The sequence below is a fragment of the Habropoda laboriosa genome, unplaced genomic scaffold (assembly GCF_001263275.1).
Source record: "Habropoda laboriosa isolate 0110345459 unplaced genomic scaffold, ASM126327v1 scaffold462, whole genome shotgun sequence".
NCBI lineage: Eukaryota > Metazoa > Arthropoda > Insecta > Hymenoptera > Apidae > Habropoda > Habropoda laboriosa.
Window position 1 is genome coordinate 33271 of NW_017100566.1, and position 15594 is coordinate 48864.

The 15594-nt window shown below is 42.6% G+C and overlaps 1 protein-coding gene across 2 annotated transcripts in view; it reads right to left on the reverse strand.

The window, feature by feature from the left end:
• Positions 1–15594, reverse strand: part of LOC108576656 (protein tweety) — a 61516-nt gene that overhangs the window by 8516 nt on the left and 37406 nt on the right. For both annotated transcript variants that reach the window (XM_017939694.1, XM_017939695.1), the window contains exon 2: positions 9550–9758. In XM_017939694.1, the coding sequence (XP_017795183.1) occupies positions 9550–9687 (138 nt within the window). In that variant the 5' untranslated portion in view covers positions 9688–9758. The remainder of the gene's footprint in view (positions 1–9549; positions 9759–15594) is intronic.

Consider the following 15594-nt stretch of genomic DNA (forward strand, 5'->3'; position numbering starts at 1 on the left):
AAAAATTAGAAGTTAGATAGGCAATTATTTTATTCACTAAATATTATAACGAATACTACATATTATTTATATATTTTTACTTATTATATGTGCATTCTGTATATTTTTACGCCTTCAAATTTTCCACAAATACATAAAAATCCGCAGTCTACTTATAATACTTCTTGCACAAATCTTGGCAGTTTTACTTTTCACAATATCCATTGATAATCATCTATAATATGTTTTGCTACAATTTAAGTATCGTTACGTATTCAGAAACGTTCATTTCTCCCTGCTCCCTATTAATCAATCTTTTTACAATCTTAATTCCCGCTTGAATAGAAAATCCAGCAGCCACGCAGAGCGATATAATAGAGCGAAACCGATCGTGAATCAAGAAGAACAATGGCCGCGAAGCGTCAAAATGGCTAAATACAGCGCTGGTGGTGGGGGGTTGACTCACTGTTCAATGGCCTTGAGCGGCCAATTGATTTCGGTCCGGCTATAGCGTGGCCGCGGAACGACAAAGACAGACCGTATCTCGTCATTATCATTCGCGTAATTACTTCTATCCGCGTTATTCCATTAAACGTTCATTTCGAGGGAACTCTCTGGCCTTGCGGCTCAAGTGGATTACCCCGCGTCCAGTATCGAAAGCACACCATTGCAGATTCCGTTTCTGCCAAGCGAACACTTGATTCCCGGTTTCAAACGTTCCCGGGCACGACTTCGTCTCGCGACTCGCGGAAAATTTGATTTTTCTGTCGTGTTACGCAAAGGCCTGCATACAGCCGCGGGGTCAATCACCCTGATAGCTCGCGTGCCACCCCGTGGAACCCCCCCGCTAAATCGACCCGTGTATGTACATATTGCATTCATTATTTACGCGACATCGATAAACTTCACCTTTAATCTCACCAGACCTGTGATTTCGCGAAATTTCATTCCACCGTGTACCTCGAAGGTGCGACCATTACATCGAATTACACGAATTTTTTCCACGTTCCTTGATTTTCTTCCCGCTGACTCGATATTCAAATTTAAATTTCGCGCCATTACCCGTGCGCGAATTTTCGAAGGTGAAACAGTATTAAAAATCTGGAGTATCTCGTTTCGTGTGATTTTATTTCACTGGAAAAAATCGAGAGAATTTTTAATCGTTTCATAGAATCGAGAGTATTTTAAAAGTAGCGGACATCGAAAACGAGGATGATATATATACATATATAGCCACGCGTTCGTTTCGAATATTCTGAACAATGCTTTCGTAAAATAATTGCTCCAGCTGAAATGTAACAAAGCACCAGCTCGAGTACAATAGTTTTCGTAATTCGTATCTGGGACACATATAGCTTCTACTACGTTCCCTCCATTTTCTCCACATTTCTAAATGAAACTCATCGAATATGTATTTTCGTTCTACCTGGCGCGGAAGAAAAAAGGAAAAAATCGAATCCAATTTTAGAAAGTCGTAAGAACGTTCGATGATTACACACGTTCGATCGAAACAGCTGCACCGGAGAACTGTTGGACCAAGTTAACCCGTGCGACGTATATATACTCGAGAGGAGAAGTAGAAACGTGTCCCCGAGTGTTGCAGCCGCCGGAAAACGGAAGTCATCGTAAGTGCACGATCGTAGACAGGGAGATATCTGTTTCTCACTTTTGTCGAGGGGAACTTCGTCGACAGTTTGAAGCAGTTCGAAGATGAATGAAACAGGGACACCGAGAGGAGAGAGCACACCCGCGTGAATTTATGGAAAATCTTTCTTCCCGTGGCGCGCGCATTTTCCATCCGACGACGGATACGTTTTTCTTTCCAACAAACTTCGTCGAACAGAACCTCGAAAAGTTCACCGAAAGAATCGAACTCCCGCTCGCGCTCGGTTTTCTTAGGGTAATGCAATTTGTTCGCTCGAGAAGAGAGAAAAAATTGAGGGAAAGAATTTTTCTCGGGATAACCTACGAGAGAGAGAGAAACCTTTATTTTTCGTAAATTATAGAACACCCGGTACGTGGATGTTCGTAAGCCAGTGAAAAAGTTCGGATTATGAGACACCTCGTATATCTGCGTTCGAAAGCCTGTAAAATATTCATATTCATGAATGATGGAACACCCGGTATATAGAGAGAATTCGAAAGCACCGAAAGTATCACGGTTATACAGAGATGTATTATGGGTAGGCAGTGAGTCAAGGGAAGGATAAAAGGGGGTCAGAATGGATGTTTAATTATTCTCGTTAGAAGCTAAATAGTCTGAGAAGACAGGGTAAAGAGTGACCGAAATTCGAGGCCTGAATCGTGTCTAGACAGGAATTCTCTGTTTACGGAACACGCGGTGAAGACGGTCGTTGCACCTACTGCGACGCAAGCTCTGGAATAAAGAGAAAGGTAGGGAGGCAGAGAAAAAGAGAGAAAGAGGGACTCAAACTTCATGGGACTCGCGTGTCTAGGGGGGTAGGCATGTAAAATCGCAAATGGATTCTCTTTCGAGGCTCGCGAACCTCTGAAAGAATAAATACGAGCTCACGGCGCCCTCTCTTAGCGTCGTTCAGAAAACGCGCCACTTCTTTTGTCCCGCTCGAACACTCGACTCTTCTTATCTTATGCTGGTTGAAAACTCTGGCCGAATTTTCGTAGAAAATACGGAAGGAGCGTTGCTGCTGTTGCTGCTGTTTTGGACACATGTGCTGTCGTTTCGTTTGTTTCGTCTCTCGCTTGCTAACCGTAACGTGCGTCGCTTTTGCACTTTCCTCGACGTTTACACCATTAGCCCACATTCGCGGTGATGTTTCGAATGCACTTATTTCAGTGGTTGGTGGAGGCAAACAGAAACGAAAGCCTGTCGTGAACAATGTTCGGTGGAATTAGCTGGAACGTTCGTTATAAATCGGCTTTAATCAGAAAACCCCGCCGCGTTTGTGCTAGATTAAACACGCTCTTTGTAGTACCGGGGGAGAGACTTATCTCGTTGAGGAAGCAATCACAGTTCCATTTATTCTCGAGGATGTTTGAAAAATTTGTTTACTGGTTGAAACGATGCTTTAAATTAGCTTTTAGCTTTTATCGTGTACAGTATGTATGTATGTACATGTGTAAATTCGTAAATAATGCGCATACATTTAATAAGTGTATTCTGTACATCCATTAAACTGTGTAATTTGTTTTGTATATTGTATAAGCTCTATGGTTATTAATTCTTTGGAATCGTATTATGCAGAGAATGAATTTTCATTAAGAGGAAATAATTAAAGGTCGGAAATTGCGATGAAATTTTTTCATCGTAGAGAATTTCACCGAAAATCTGTAATGTTCTCACCCTGTATTATCGGCATAGAGTAAACATGATATAGAACGTGTGTATCGCGTAACAAATGGCCGTTTATTTGTACGGTTGCATAAGTATTTGAACGAAAGTGTCTATCATTTTCACGGGACAAGAACAAAATGTTTCGTCACAACGAGATTGACGTTCGTGAAAATAATTACGAAGCCTTTCACGGTTAATCTCGATCGATGGTACCCCTATTTGCACATACATTAGCTTAAACCTCTACGGTATGGTAATTCTTTAAATTGCAACGAGGGTAATTAAGTCGTGTCATATTACCTGCTTGTTATGCTAATCTGAAAATAGAATGGACGAGAGGAGGGTTACACCAGCAGCCAGGGTCGTTGTACCCGGGCTTTTCTCCGATTTCTTTCAGGGAGTTTGTACGTGAGATACCTTTGGAACAAAAATCCTCTTAACTAAAGTGCAGCGCCCTCCTTTAGGGCAGTCACGCACTTGCATCATCTCAGAGGTCATTGTTTTTTACTCGAACAGTAAGTGTTTCCCTTTAAACATTATGGAAATTACCTGTTTAGCGTGGCAAGACACGTTACAATAAAATTTACATAATGACAGGAAAATACATAGTTACAAAACCTAGACAATTTTCAAAAATTTCAAGAAACACTTATTGTTCTTTATTGCGCGTCCATGTTATGAAACTCGTAGAGAGGAAGACAGAAAATGGCAGAGGTAGATGGGGTTGAGAGAGAGATCGTTAATGAATAGTCGAATCGGAGGTTAGAAAACAAACGACCAAAGATACGACAAAACGCCATCTCACGATTTAATTACCCGCCGGTGCCGTTGCAGCGGGCGCGTCGTGAAATATTTTCAAGCAGCAGAAACAATAGCTGGGGACCCAATTACCGGAGCTCGTGTTGCGTCGAGGGTGCTCAGACAGGCGTTTCCTCAAGGCTCCTCCTTCGCCGGCAACCTACCCTACCGACGCATGCGAGAGAAACGTGTGCACGCCAGCCAAGTTTCACACGCTCTCGACGTCACCGATATACGAGTTCGACCAAAGAGCAACGACATTCACGAGCATTTACTCCCCTCTCTCTCTTACTGGTCCTTTTTCGACTGTGGTTCGTTCGATCGGTAAATGGTTTCAGTCGATAATAGTTCAATTTAAAAATATTCAAAGATATCCTACCAATGGAAAGTAAACGTGGAATATCGATATTAACCTCGTTAGAAGTATAAAGCAATTCGATCTATTTCGTTTGAAATAACGCATAAAGCGGTACGTAAATGGAGATTATAAGGGAACAGAAGGAAAAAGTTAAACAGAGCGAAAAGAAAGGGAAAAACGAAATATCCACCGGCCTGACTGAAGCAGAAAAAGCGGCAATGATAGAGTGGAGCAGAGTGGGGGGTGGAAGGGGGACTAAGGCAGAGTGACAGACAAAAGAGGAGGACGAAGAAAAAGTGGATAAGAGGAACGACTGCGCAAGGGAAACCGTTTTCTCTAAAGTGATTGAAAGCACACACGGACAAGAAATATGAATGATGAGAAACTAGAACAGGAAACAGGAAGTGTGTTCTGCACGGGATAATGAAAGTGTAAGCCGCGCAATCGGTATCGATATGAACGTGTGCTCGTTAACCGGGAAATGCGCGCCATTTTTGCGAATACCACCGAACTCATTTCGCGTTCTCGTTTCGTTCAACTTTTTCTCCAACAATTTTATCCCTTTAAATGAAACTGCAAAATTTAAAAAAAATCAAAAAAAAAAGAAATGACACATTAAAGTTTATATTTATACACGCTATTAACAACGGTGCACGTTTAAACTTCAACTGCTTCATGAAAATATCGAAACTGGCATAAAAAGTTTGACCCAAATCGAAATAAAATTTCCGGAGAGAAGTTACGAAAATAAAATAAAAAAAAATTCCACGCTGCATCCGTGAGCATCCGATGGTACGATACACATTAACCTTCTCAAAACACATGCTATCCCTCCCTCCTCCCCCTCTCTTCATCTTTCGTCGCTCTGCACCTGCCGGAACGATAATTGGGGGAAGAACCGCGTTCGAGTCGTCTTATGCGAAAAAAGAAGCAATACCAGCCGGGCAGGCACCGCCGCCTTTCTCAGAACGTCTCGAGAACGAACGACAATCGAATTGCTCGAGAGCAACGAGAGATATCCGTCTCGATTCCGTAGCAATAAGTTGCCGTGCTCTCGACATCTGCAACGAAAGACGTTGCGCGAGGCGATCGTGCTTCTTGTCGAGAGCTACGTGAAGCACGATGCCAGTAGAGTGGGGGGACGTCGGGCAGCTGGTGGGGGGTGGGGAATACCATGCTCACAGCGATGGGGAGAGGCTCGTATCGAAATGTGAAATATCGATATTGTTCAGCTATACGTTCGGTAACCTTTATTGAAATAAAACCATGGGAATATCGGCATAGTATTTCATCGATTGTATATATATTTATCTCTATATATCGAGAAATATTATTGTACTATAATTGATCGATGTTTCAACGCAACGTAGGTTTTAACTTTCCCATTTAATTCTTTCCTTCGGTGTTTTTATACTTTTTAGCGATGTGAAAAGGTACAGATCTTTCACTTTCGTACATTCTGGGAATTATAATATTTTAAATACTATAAAACAGCAATGTATAGTGTTTCTTCTTGCTAATACATTTCTTCTAGAAATAAACGAATATTATTCGACAGTAAAATAGCTGTTCAGAGAAAGAGCACTTTCGAATTTCGCAACCATTCAAGGATCAGGAGGAACGCGGAACGGTATAACGGCATTTGATGGTCCTCGAGTGGAAATGTATCGAGTGCCTAACTTCAGGCACCGTTCGAAGCGACTCGAAGTGTCTTGAGTCCATCGCTAGTTAGCGGTCTGACGTTTCGAGCCCGTTAAAGCCCACACGTTGCCCCAGGCGCATTATACGAAAGCCTTTGTGCATTGTTTGAGCTTTCCCGGCCATTGTGCTTTCCAGTTACACACAGCTTGGATTCCCGTGCACTCGTGGCATCCAGCTGCGTTTCTCTTCGTCCTTTTCCTCCTCGTTTCTCATCCCCGGCTCTTTCTCTCTCTCCTCTGTCCTGTCTCTTCTCCGATACACCTTCCTCCACCTTCTCCTCACTCCTCCACCATCTACTTCGCTGTTACGAAGAACCGTACGATTCACTTCCCGATGCAGAAGCTTTTGCCGGTTTTCGGACAGCCGTTTGGACGGGACAAGAAACCAGGAACAATCTGCCGGAAGAGAATACACCAAGGACTGTCTCATGGTGTTTGGAATCGTTACTCTTTCGACCAGATCACCGTGACTTTGCTTTCGTTGAACGTTCGTACGGATTTCGTCGGAGAAATGGCGTCTCAAGGGACGTTCTTTCGATCCCAAGACTTTATTTTCAAGATACACTTCCGTGATAAAAACAGATTGCAGATAAATTCGAGAAATAACTATAATTAGTCATATATATATATATGTTATCTGAATCTTAGTGTTTAGGTATATTTAAGTTCACGCGATCCTAACACTTTATTTTCAAGATACACTTCCGCGACAAAAATAGATTGTAGATAAATTAGGGAAATAACTGCAATTAGTCATATATATGTTATCTGAATCTTAGTATTTATATAGATATACTTAAGTTCTCTCGATCCCAAGACTTTATTTTCAAGATACATTTCCATGATAAAAACAGATTGCAGATAAATTAGAGAAATAATTACAATTAGTTATATATGCGCTATCTGAATCTTGCTATTTAGGTGTATTTAAGTTCTCTCGATCTCAATACTTCATTTCCAAGATACACTTCCAGGATAAAAATATATTGCAGATGAATTAGGGAAACAAATATAATTAAGTCGTAATTGTACTATCCGAATTTTACTATTTCCGTATATTTAAGTGAGAAATAGTGTTTGGAAGAGTATTCTCGTAAAAAGTGACGGCTATAGGGAATAAACACGTTCATGTGTCGGCCACTTTCGACGTAGTCACAACAATGGACACATTCGATCGTCTCGAAACGGTTCTCATGGGACGATCTCGGAGGAACAGTGCAACAGGACACGTCGGTATCCTCCTCGGTCGAATAGCACGGGAGCGCAAGGTGATTCACTCTCGTAGGCGCACGTGTACGATGCAATCGATAAAACGAGGAGAGAGAGAGAGAGAGAGAGAGAGAGAGAGAGAGAGAGAGAGAGAGAGAGAGAGAGAGGCGAAATGGTAAAGAAAAAGAGGAGGAATTGAAACGTTCGATGGCTCGAAGAACTTGAACACCGTGTGTAATTTTACCTTTGCTCGAAACGCCGCGCGCTTCCATTAATTAGCGCAACTCGAGGAAACATTTTATACGAGAAGTTCTGGGGTGTTTTAAAATTGAACGAGAAACGTAACATGTTTCCACTGGTTAGTAGTATTAATACGCGGTAATTAATTCCACGTAAAAAATAAAACACGTACAGAAACGCGAAGGGGGATTAATAAAATTCACTGAGCTCGATGTTTTTTCATGAATATTTTCGTGCGCCGCGCGCGTTTCCGGAATGCGATTTTCGGGATCAAGGGGGCTTTTTCAAACGTGATTTAAAACGATCACTGTAATTAGTACGCTAACTAGCTGGCCGTGGATTTAAAGTTTAACAATTTTTCTCTGCAAATGAAAAATTGTACCAGACAATTCGACGAAATGAAATTAGCAATTCTCTATTGTGACATTTTGTCGAGGTGAAGCAATTCGTCGAATTTAACGCGTTCGCAGCTGCTGACTTAGTATTACGTCTTTTTATTTATCACGTGTAGTATCACGTCTTTTCGTGTCTTAAGCTCACACTAACCAAAGTAAGTTTCGACAGAGTTGAAATTAGGTTTAACCTGAAGATCACACAACGTTTACGTATCCTTTACGAAAAAATTTCTGAAATTAATTAAACAAATACGTTTACATATTTCAGGCGCGAAATTTGAAAAAATTAAAAGAATTGTCCTCGATTTCAAACACGATATTTATACAATAGCTGCAAACGTTACATTTCCATGCAAATTCTACACCTTTTATTCTTATTTTAACGACCGAACTCTGCGGTAAAATCAGCTATAGCTTGAACTTTATCGTACTCGATTTCCAATGTTACAATGGCGAAAAAGGAGAAATTCGCAACTGCGAAAGTGTTAATAAAAGTTGCGTTACCGATCAATTGCACGACTCGAGGAATGGGCCAAAAGGCACAGAACGTGTTGATACATCGAAAATGGGCGAAAAACTCAGCCAAACAGTTTCCATTCGCTCGACGAACGCGGCCAACACGCTTGCATCCTCCTCGATGAACGTTCAGTTGGCCAAGCACTGCCAAAAGAATCTGTCGTTCCTCCGGGAAAACGCGATCCAGGGACATTTTTACTGGGAATCAACGTGGAAACGCTTTGTACGCCGGCCAAAACGGAATCGAACCGGAATTGCTTTCGGATATCGATTTAACTAGGATCCAGAGAACCAAGCTGGATTAGTATCGCGACCCTGTTAACCGCACGGCACACGATTTATTCCGCTGACCCAGCTGAAAAGCTTATCCCTGCCGCGTGCACAACGATTCACGCGTTGCTGACAGTTGTCAAAAATTACAAAATCCTCGCGGAATTCGGCTTTTTTACGTCGAACGCTCCCCAACCGAACGAATTCTGCTGAGCTGCTCGGAAATTTGACGAAGGTTAATTGAAGATAGATAACGTAAATGTCGGTTTATAGAAATGTCTGTGATTTTACGTCATTTTATCTTTATAGACAGGCAGATGATTATCATTTTAAAATTGATTTGGAAATGAACGTTTGAGCGGAGTTAAAAGTAACTTCGATCTGAAAATTAAATAAATTCGTTGACGTGTTTCTCAATATAAAATACAAAAAGGTTAAAAAAATTTAACGAATTTTAAAAAGTTTTCATTTTAATATTTCCATATTTATCAATTTGGAAGTATTCTATTCAAATTTCTAACCTGCAAATTTCTTTCAACTTAAAAAAACAAGCGGTTACAAGTATCACGTTACGAAGCAATAATTGTTATTTTCATTCACACTTTATAATTGCACAGCTGCCCGTTTTATAGGTCACGAGCTAGAATCGCCAGGTGCAAAAGTGTCACGAATATTTCGCGATGTTACGTTTGTATTTTAAGAGTATCCACCTGTGTTAAGTTCAACAGAGGTGTTCGATAGGAAACGAAAATGGAGAAGAAGGATACTAACCTCGAGATAAATTTCGGAATGTGGATTGAAGGTGTTGTTGACCGAGTGAAGAGAGACGTTGAGGTGCGGCAGGCTGTGGAAGACCCTAGCGAGCTGCGGTACCGTGTACTGTTCGGGAAGCTGCTGACCGCCCGCCATTTTGGAGAACCCTTGTCTGCCGAAAACCCCGTTGAAGAGCCCCTCCTACTCGTCAAGACATGCTACAAGCCCTGTAACAGTAACAAGTCAACGGCTTAATAATTGCTTCCGGCATTTTCCTCCTCGAGATTTCGCGACTTCCTCGTGTATACACATATGTACTGCGCAGACGAATGTACTGTTCGCAACTAGTAAGTTGGCAGACGGAAGGAATGCTGGTCTCATTGGCTGTGGTGGGCACATTTTCATTATTTGCCAAAATGGTCAAAGGTGGAGTTCTTGTGCCGCCCCGACTGCCAATTTATCAGCAGCGAACAGTAGTGTGTAGAACTTAGGAGTTTGCCCCTGGAAGTAATGCAACCCCATAAGCCCATCTTCTCTAACGCAATCGTAGAAATAGAGCACACGTATTGTGATTATTCGGCGATAAAATGGACGAATCAAATCGTATAGCACAGCGTAGCGAAAGATTCGAGAGGAGCGAGTGAAATTCCCCTCGTTTGCCCTGTGCCGCCCCGGAAGCAAACCCCTGAGCACCGCAGAGTACTCATATTTTCGTTCATGCGGGCTTGCCTATTAACAATTCTATCGTGAAATATACAAAGTGAAACGGAAAAATTCATATTCGAGCTGATATCAAATTCACCAATCAAACACACGGAAAATTCATCGCTAAAATAACACACCGAGGAAATGTAGAAAGGCGATCGATATCCCCCGGAACGAAGAATCAAAGGGGGAACATTTCCAACACCCGTGGTGGAAAACACTGTTCCAGAAATGGATCTGGCTCGGTTAGAAGAAAGGAACCGTGGATAATCGTGTTATATTTAGCACAGACCGATTATCCGATTTGGCGTGCAATTAAACCAGCGATCATCGCCACCAGGTAAAAAGGGGAGAGAGAGACCCAATTCGAGAATCTGGATAGCGGCGTTTAGTTTCGAATCGAATCGGCTAGTCGAACAAGCCTCTCGACGTAGTTTAATCTTTGTTAGATACGTCGACGTCGCCCGATCATGTCCTCTCTTAATCCCCCTCCCCTCTGTCCCTCTCACTTTGTCTGTCTCTCCAACGAAACGCTTTGCCCGGCTTGATTCAATTACGCTCGAAGCGCCGTTGTGGAAGCAACGAGCGCTTAATTAATGAAATCTGTGCCAGCTGCTCCGTTCCGCTTCTCGTCCACGACGATACCCGCCGACGAGGACACGTGCCTCTTCCGGAAGTATCTTCAGATTCTTTTTAGCGAATTATTATCCCCGCTCTGTCACGTGTACACGTGTATTTCAACGCGACACCACCACGTGCGAGCCTTATCAGCCATTAGCTCACACGTTCGCCGACGTCGTCGAAGCACTGTCGACGCGGAGTCACTTGCCACGTGTGCCACTGTCGACACAGTGTCGACAGTGTGTCGATTGGTTATCGTCGCGATATCACACAGTTGACCCGTGTGCCACTGTCGACACACTGTCGACAGGGACCCGTGTGCCATTGTCGACACACTGTCGACAGCGTATCATCGTCAGATTGTCACCACGAAAATGGTGGTACATTCTTTTTCTTATAAGAAGCGAAGCGTTGTGCTGCGAGATGTAAACGGGTTTCAGCTTCGTTCACGAAAATACTCGTGAAAATTACGTGTCTTTCGATTTTCTGGCTATAGCGGACGTGTTAATTCTACGGTCGATTTGCCTACGTTACTCTCCCTGATCGCGGGTTATTTGTTTCAGCTGCTTATAGTTGAGTTAAGGCTGTCGACCCCATGAAATCAACATCGACGTATCCACGTTATACACTATACGCGCGTGTGTAGTTTAAATATAAATGCGCTCGCTTATCTGTAATGGCACAGCATCGACACTCTTCCGTATCGCCTCGATAATGGGCGAGATTCTCGACATGAACGTTTCGCCGATCAACCGACGATCGTATACCGATTACACGCCGCTCGTACGATGATGGATAACGAAAAATGAACAGAGTTGACTCGCATCGATGCGTGGACAACTGGACGTTGCTGTTCCGCTAAGTGAGCGATAGCCTTTAATACGTCGACGTTGGCCTGGTAACGTTCATGTGACCGCAGCCTTTATTATTCGCGTCGTCGAATTTTTCCCTGGCTCGTAAAATTACCGCTTATTCACTGGCATTACTTCGAACCGCAACCGATATTCGTCGAATTTCTTTCCGATAGGCGATACTGCAGTCTACTTCGATTGATAACAGGATTAACCCTTTCGTTCCTATTGTGCCTATCCACCTTAACTTCATCCCTCGAGCACTTCCATCTCAATTTTTTTTAACAGAAATTTTAAAACGACGCGTCCAAAATATAAGATTTCGCGGTTGTGTTTGAGCGAAAGGGTTAACATTTCGAATTTTCTCCTAAAACAGATGCGAGGAATTTTTTTCGTCGCGTACAAGGAACGAGGTAAAATTCAAGGGAGCGAAATTCGCCGCTCAGGAACAGCAACACAGACGAAATCTTTGATTAGATAGCCTGTCGTCCGGCGTGCAGCACTCTCTCGATTTACATAACCGCCACACAGCTTCTATTCCTCCATTCCACCCCTCTTTCGACGACCACACCCATGCACAACCCCTTTATGCCTGTCGATTTTGACCAGCGGACTCCGAAATACAATTTTCCCCCCTGGGGGGGCCAGCGGCGCACAGTTGCGAATTTTGCAATTGAGATGAGCGTCGTTCGGGAACAAACGAACCCGGCTTCTTCACGTTCTACCAAAGACACACCGTTGAACGTGTTCCTCTAGGATAGATTCGGTATCGAGACTGGTGAACAGAATATTAACGCGTCCACAGCCGTAGAAAATTGATGGTTTCCGGTGGAATCTTAGATACAGGTCAACCGGCTGCGCTCGAACCTTTTAGCCGCACGACACATCTCGTCGATTGCGCTCTTCCTAGTTGCATCTCCTCTTCCCTTTCCTCGTTCCAACGGAATGTAACACGGGATATGATCGTTTAAAATAGAGAAAATCCTCGTGTGAACATATGCATCTCAAACTAGTCTGGGAAAACACGTCGTGTTCGAGCTATCGCGAGAGGAGATTAGAAGATGTTTGAAGTTCTATCAGAACTGCTATTTGATATCCCCGTCGAGACGTAAACCGATCGGATTAATCTGGATCTATGCAGTCGTTGATTGTGCTTGACTCTTCCTACTTTCACCGTCTTCCTTTTTGGATGATAAACAGGTGAATATCTAATATCTGCGATGGACTAAATTTTTGCTTCTAACTAAAATGTGAGTAACATATTCAAGTGGCCAAGTATAGATTTCTCGTTGATTTTAAACGATTAAAATTGTAACTACTGATATCTTCAACGATAAAATGTTAAGAAAAGTGTGGCAAGTGAAAACTTTTCAATTTTCATTTTCTTGCCTGGAATGTCTTTCAGTACCGTCAGAAGAAACGGCGGAAGTTGATCTAGAATTCTTCGTAACTTAATTACGTTAAGTAATTCAGCCATTTCTTCTTAATTACTTAACGTAACTAAGTTACTTTCTTGTCGCTCTCTTGAAAAATTTCACGTTTTCAACTCGTGACAGTTTTCTCGCAGAGGTGCGATGTACTCTCTCAAAAACTACTCTTACAGTTGGCCAATTTTTGCACTTTGCTAAGTGAACAAAGGTGCGAAAGGTGTTACACCAGGAACTTTGAAGTGTTTCAGAAAAATATAGATCTCTGCGGTGTGAAGTGAAAATTAGAATAATCCAAGATGAAGATTAACAGTCCTCTGGCGACATAATTTCCAAGGGGAAAAAGAATCTCGGCGAGTGAAAAATTTCGTGGAAAGCATGTAACGAGAGGCGTCCTATCGTGTGTGACCGCCAAAATGGCCAGGAACGAGCTTCACTTTGCATTCCACGGCGGGGCTCTTTGTCGTCGTCGGAATTATAAACGGCGGACCGCAGAGGCGCAGGCATCTTAAACAAAACCGGGGAAAAAATGGACGGAGGTGGAGCAGAGGGAAGTTAGGTCCATTCTTGAACTTCCTCGCCTCCGCGAACACCGTGGGAAAAGATCAGCTGCCCCCTGTGTCGGCTTTAAACAGCATTACACCTGGTCCGTTCTTCTCTTGACACAATGTCCACAGTTCAGAAAACCGTTTCGACCCGGGTTTCGTGTCTCGTTTCTCTCGTATTCTTCGAGATGTTTCACACTTGTTAGATTGTTCCGGGTAAGGGCGAAAATTTGGAATTTTTCGGAGTATCTTATTTCTTAGTTAGATAAACAGACAGACTTAACATATTCAGGACGATGCGACGGTGTGCATTTGTCGACGTGACCCACCGTGGGTCATTCCTGCATGAGTGACAAAGTTTGAATAGACTGAGTGACCCACCGTGGGTCACCGAGTGATGTTCTTATTCCCGACGTGACCCACGCATGGTACATTCCAACATGGATGACAAAAAAGATCGAACGGACAGAGTGACCCACCATGGGTCACCAAATGATGTTCTTATTCTCGACGTGACCCACGCATGGTACATTCCAACATGGATGACAAAAAAGATCGAACGGACAGAGTGACCCACCATGGGTCACCAAATGATGTTCTTATTCCCGATGTGACCCACAATGGGTCATCTCGGCATGGATGACAAAAAGATCGAATAGGCAGCGTGACCCACCATGGGTCACCGAATGTGTTCTTATTCTCAACGTGACCCACTATGGTACATTCCAAGATGGATGACAAAAAAGATCGAATGGACTGAGTGACCCACGTTGGGTCACGCAGCACGAGCGACGAAAAAGATCGAATAGAGTGACCCACCGTGAGTCATCGACTTGACCCAACGATGGGTCATCACAGCATAGATAACAAAAGAGACTGAACGAATATACGACGTGACCCACCGCGTGAGAAATGAAGTCTTAACGATAATAAATACTTGGGGAAAATATAATAGAAACTTCCGGTAATAATAAACGCCGGTAATGCCGAGCGTTTCATGAATTTCCCCGCCGTCCTGAACGTGTTAAAGATTGTAAAATATTACGGTTCGAGAGATAGACGGTGGATGAAGCAATAAATTTTAGAAATGGATGACTCGAGGATGGAGCGTAGTTTAGTATGGTCTCGGGAGGGATTAAGGATAATAGTTACACAGAGTAGTGGTGTTTAATGCATCGGGCTTTATACGGATTTATAGAGGATAATGGTGGAGTTCCATTAAGAAAAAATTGTGCAATTGCATTCGGCGAATAACGTCGTAAAAAAAAATTTCCCCTGTGATTGCATTTTATCTTCGCTTAATGTAGTTACACCGAGATAGTTATCGTACCGTGAAATTTTCCATTTTGCAATATTCTCAAATACTACATACAGAGTTACTTTTCCAACCGTCCGAAGATAACGTCCGTAATCAAGAAATGTGACCTGAATTTCGAAGGAATTATAGTTGAATAGATATCTCGGTTCGCTGAAAACAGATTTCGCGAGAAATTGATAATGAACCCTGTGCTAGGAAAATCGAACGATGGTTCGTCATATCTAACAATATTGTAGAACAAAATTTCTCAGAATAGCGTATGAGAATGAATGGGACTGTTGTTTTAATACAGTTCATTCAACGAATGTCACAAATTAACCTATTTTTCGACGTAATTCTCTGCTACAATTATACACTTGCCTCATCGCTGTATTGTTTTTTTTTTTTTATCAGCAGCAAAGAATTTTTGGTCTCGTTGTTTAAGCCAGTTTTGCACTTCTTCGTTGCTGTGGAACTTCACTTCGCATAAGGAGTGTCAAAGAAAAAGAAATCTGATGGGGAGAGATTTGGTCTGTAAGGCAGATGTAGCAGAACCTACCAGCCTAATTTTTCTAATTTTTTTATGCGCTAAGCAGCTATCAAACTATCAGTCTATC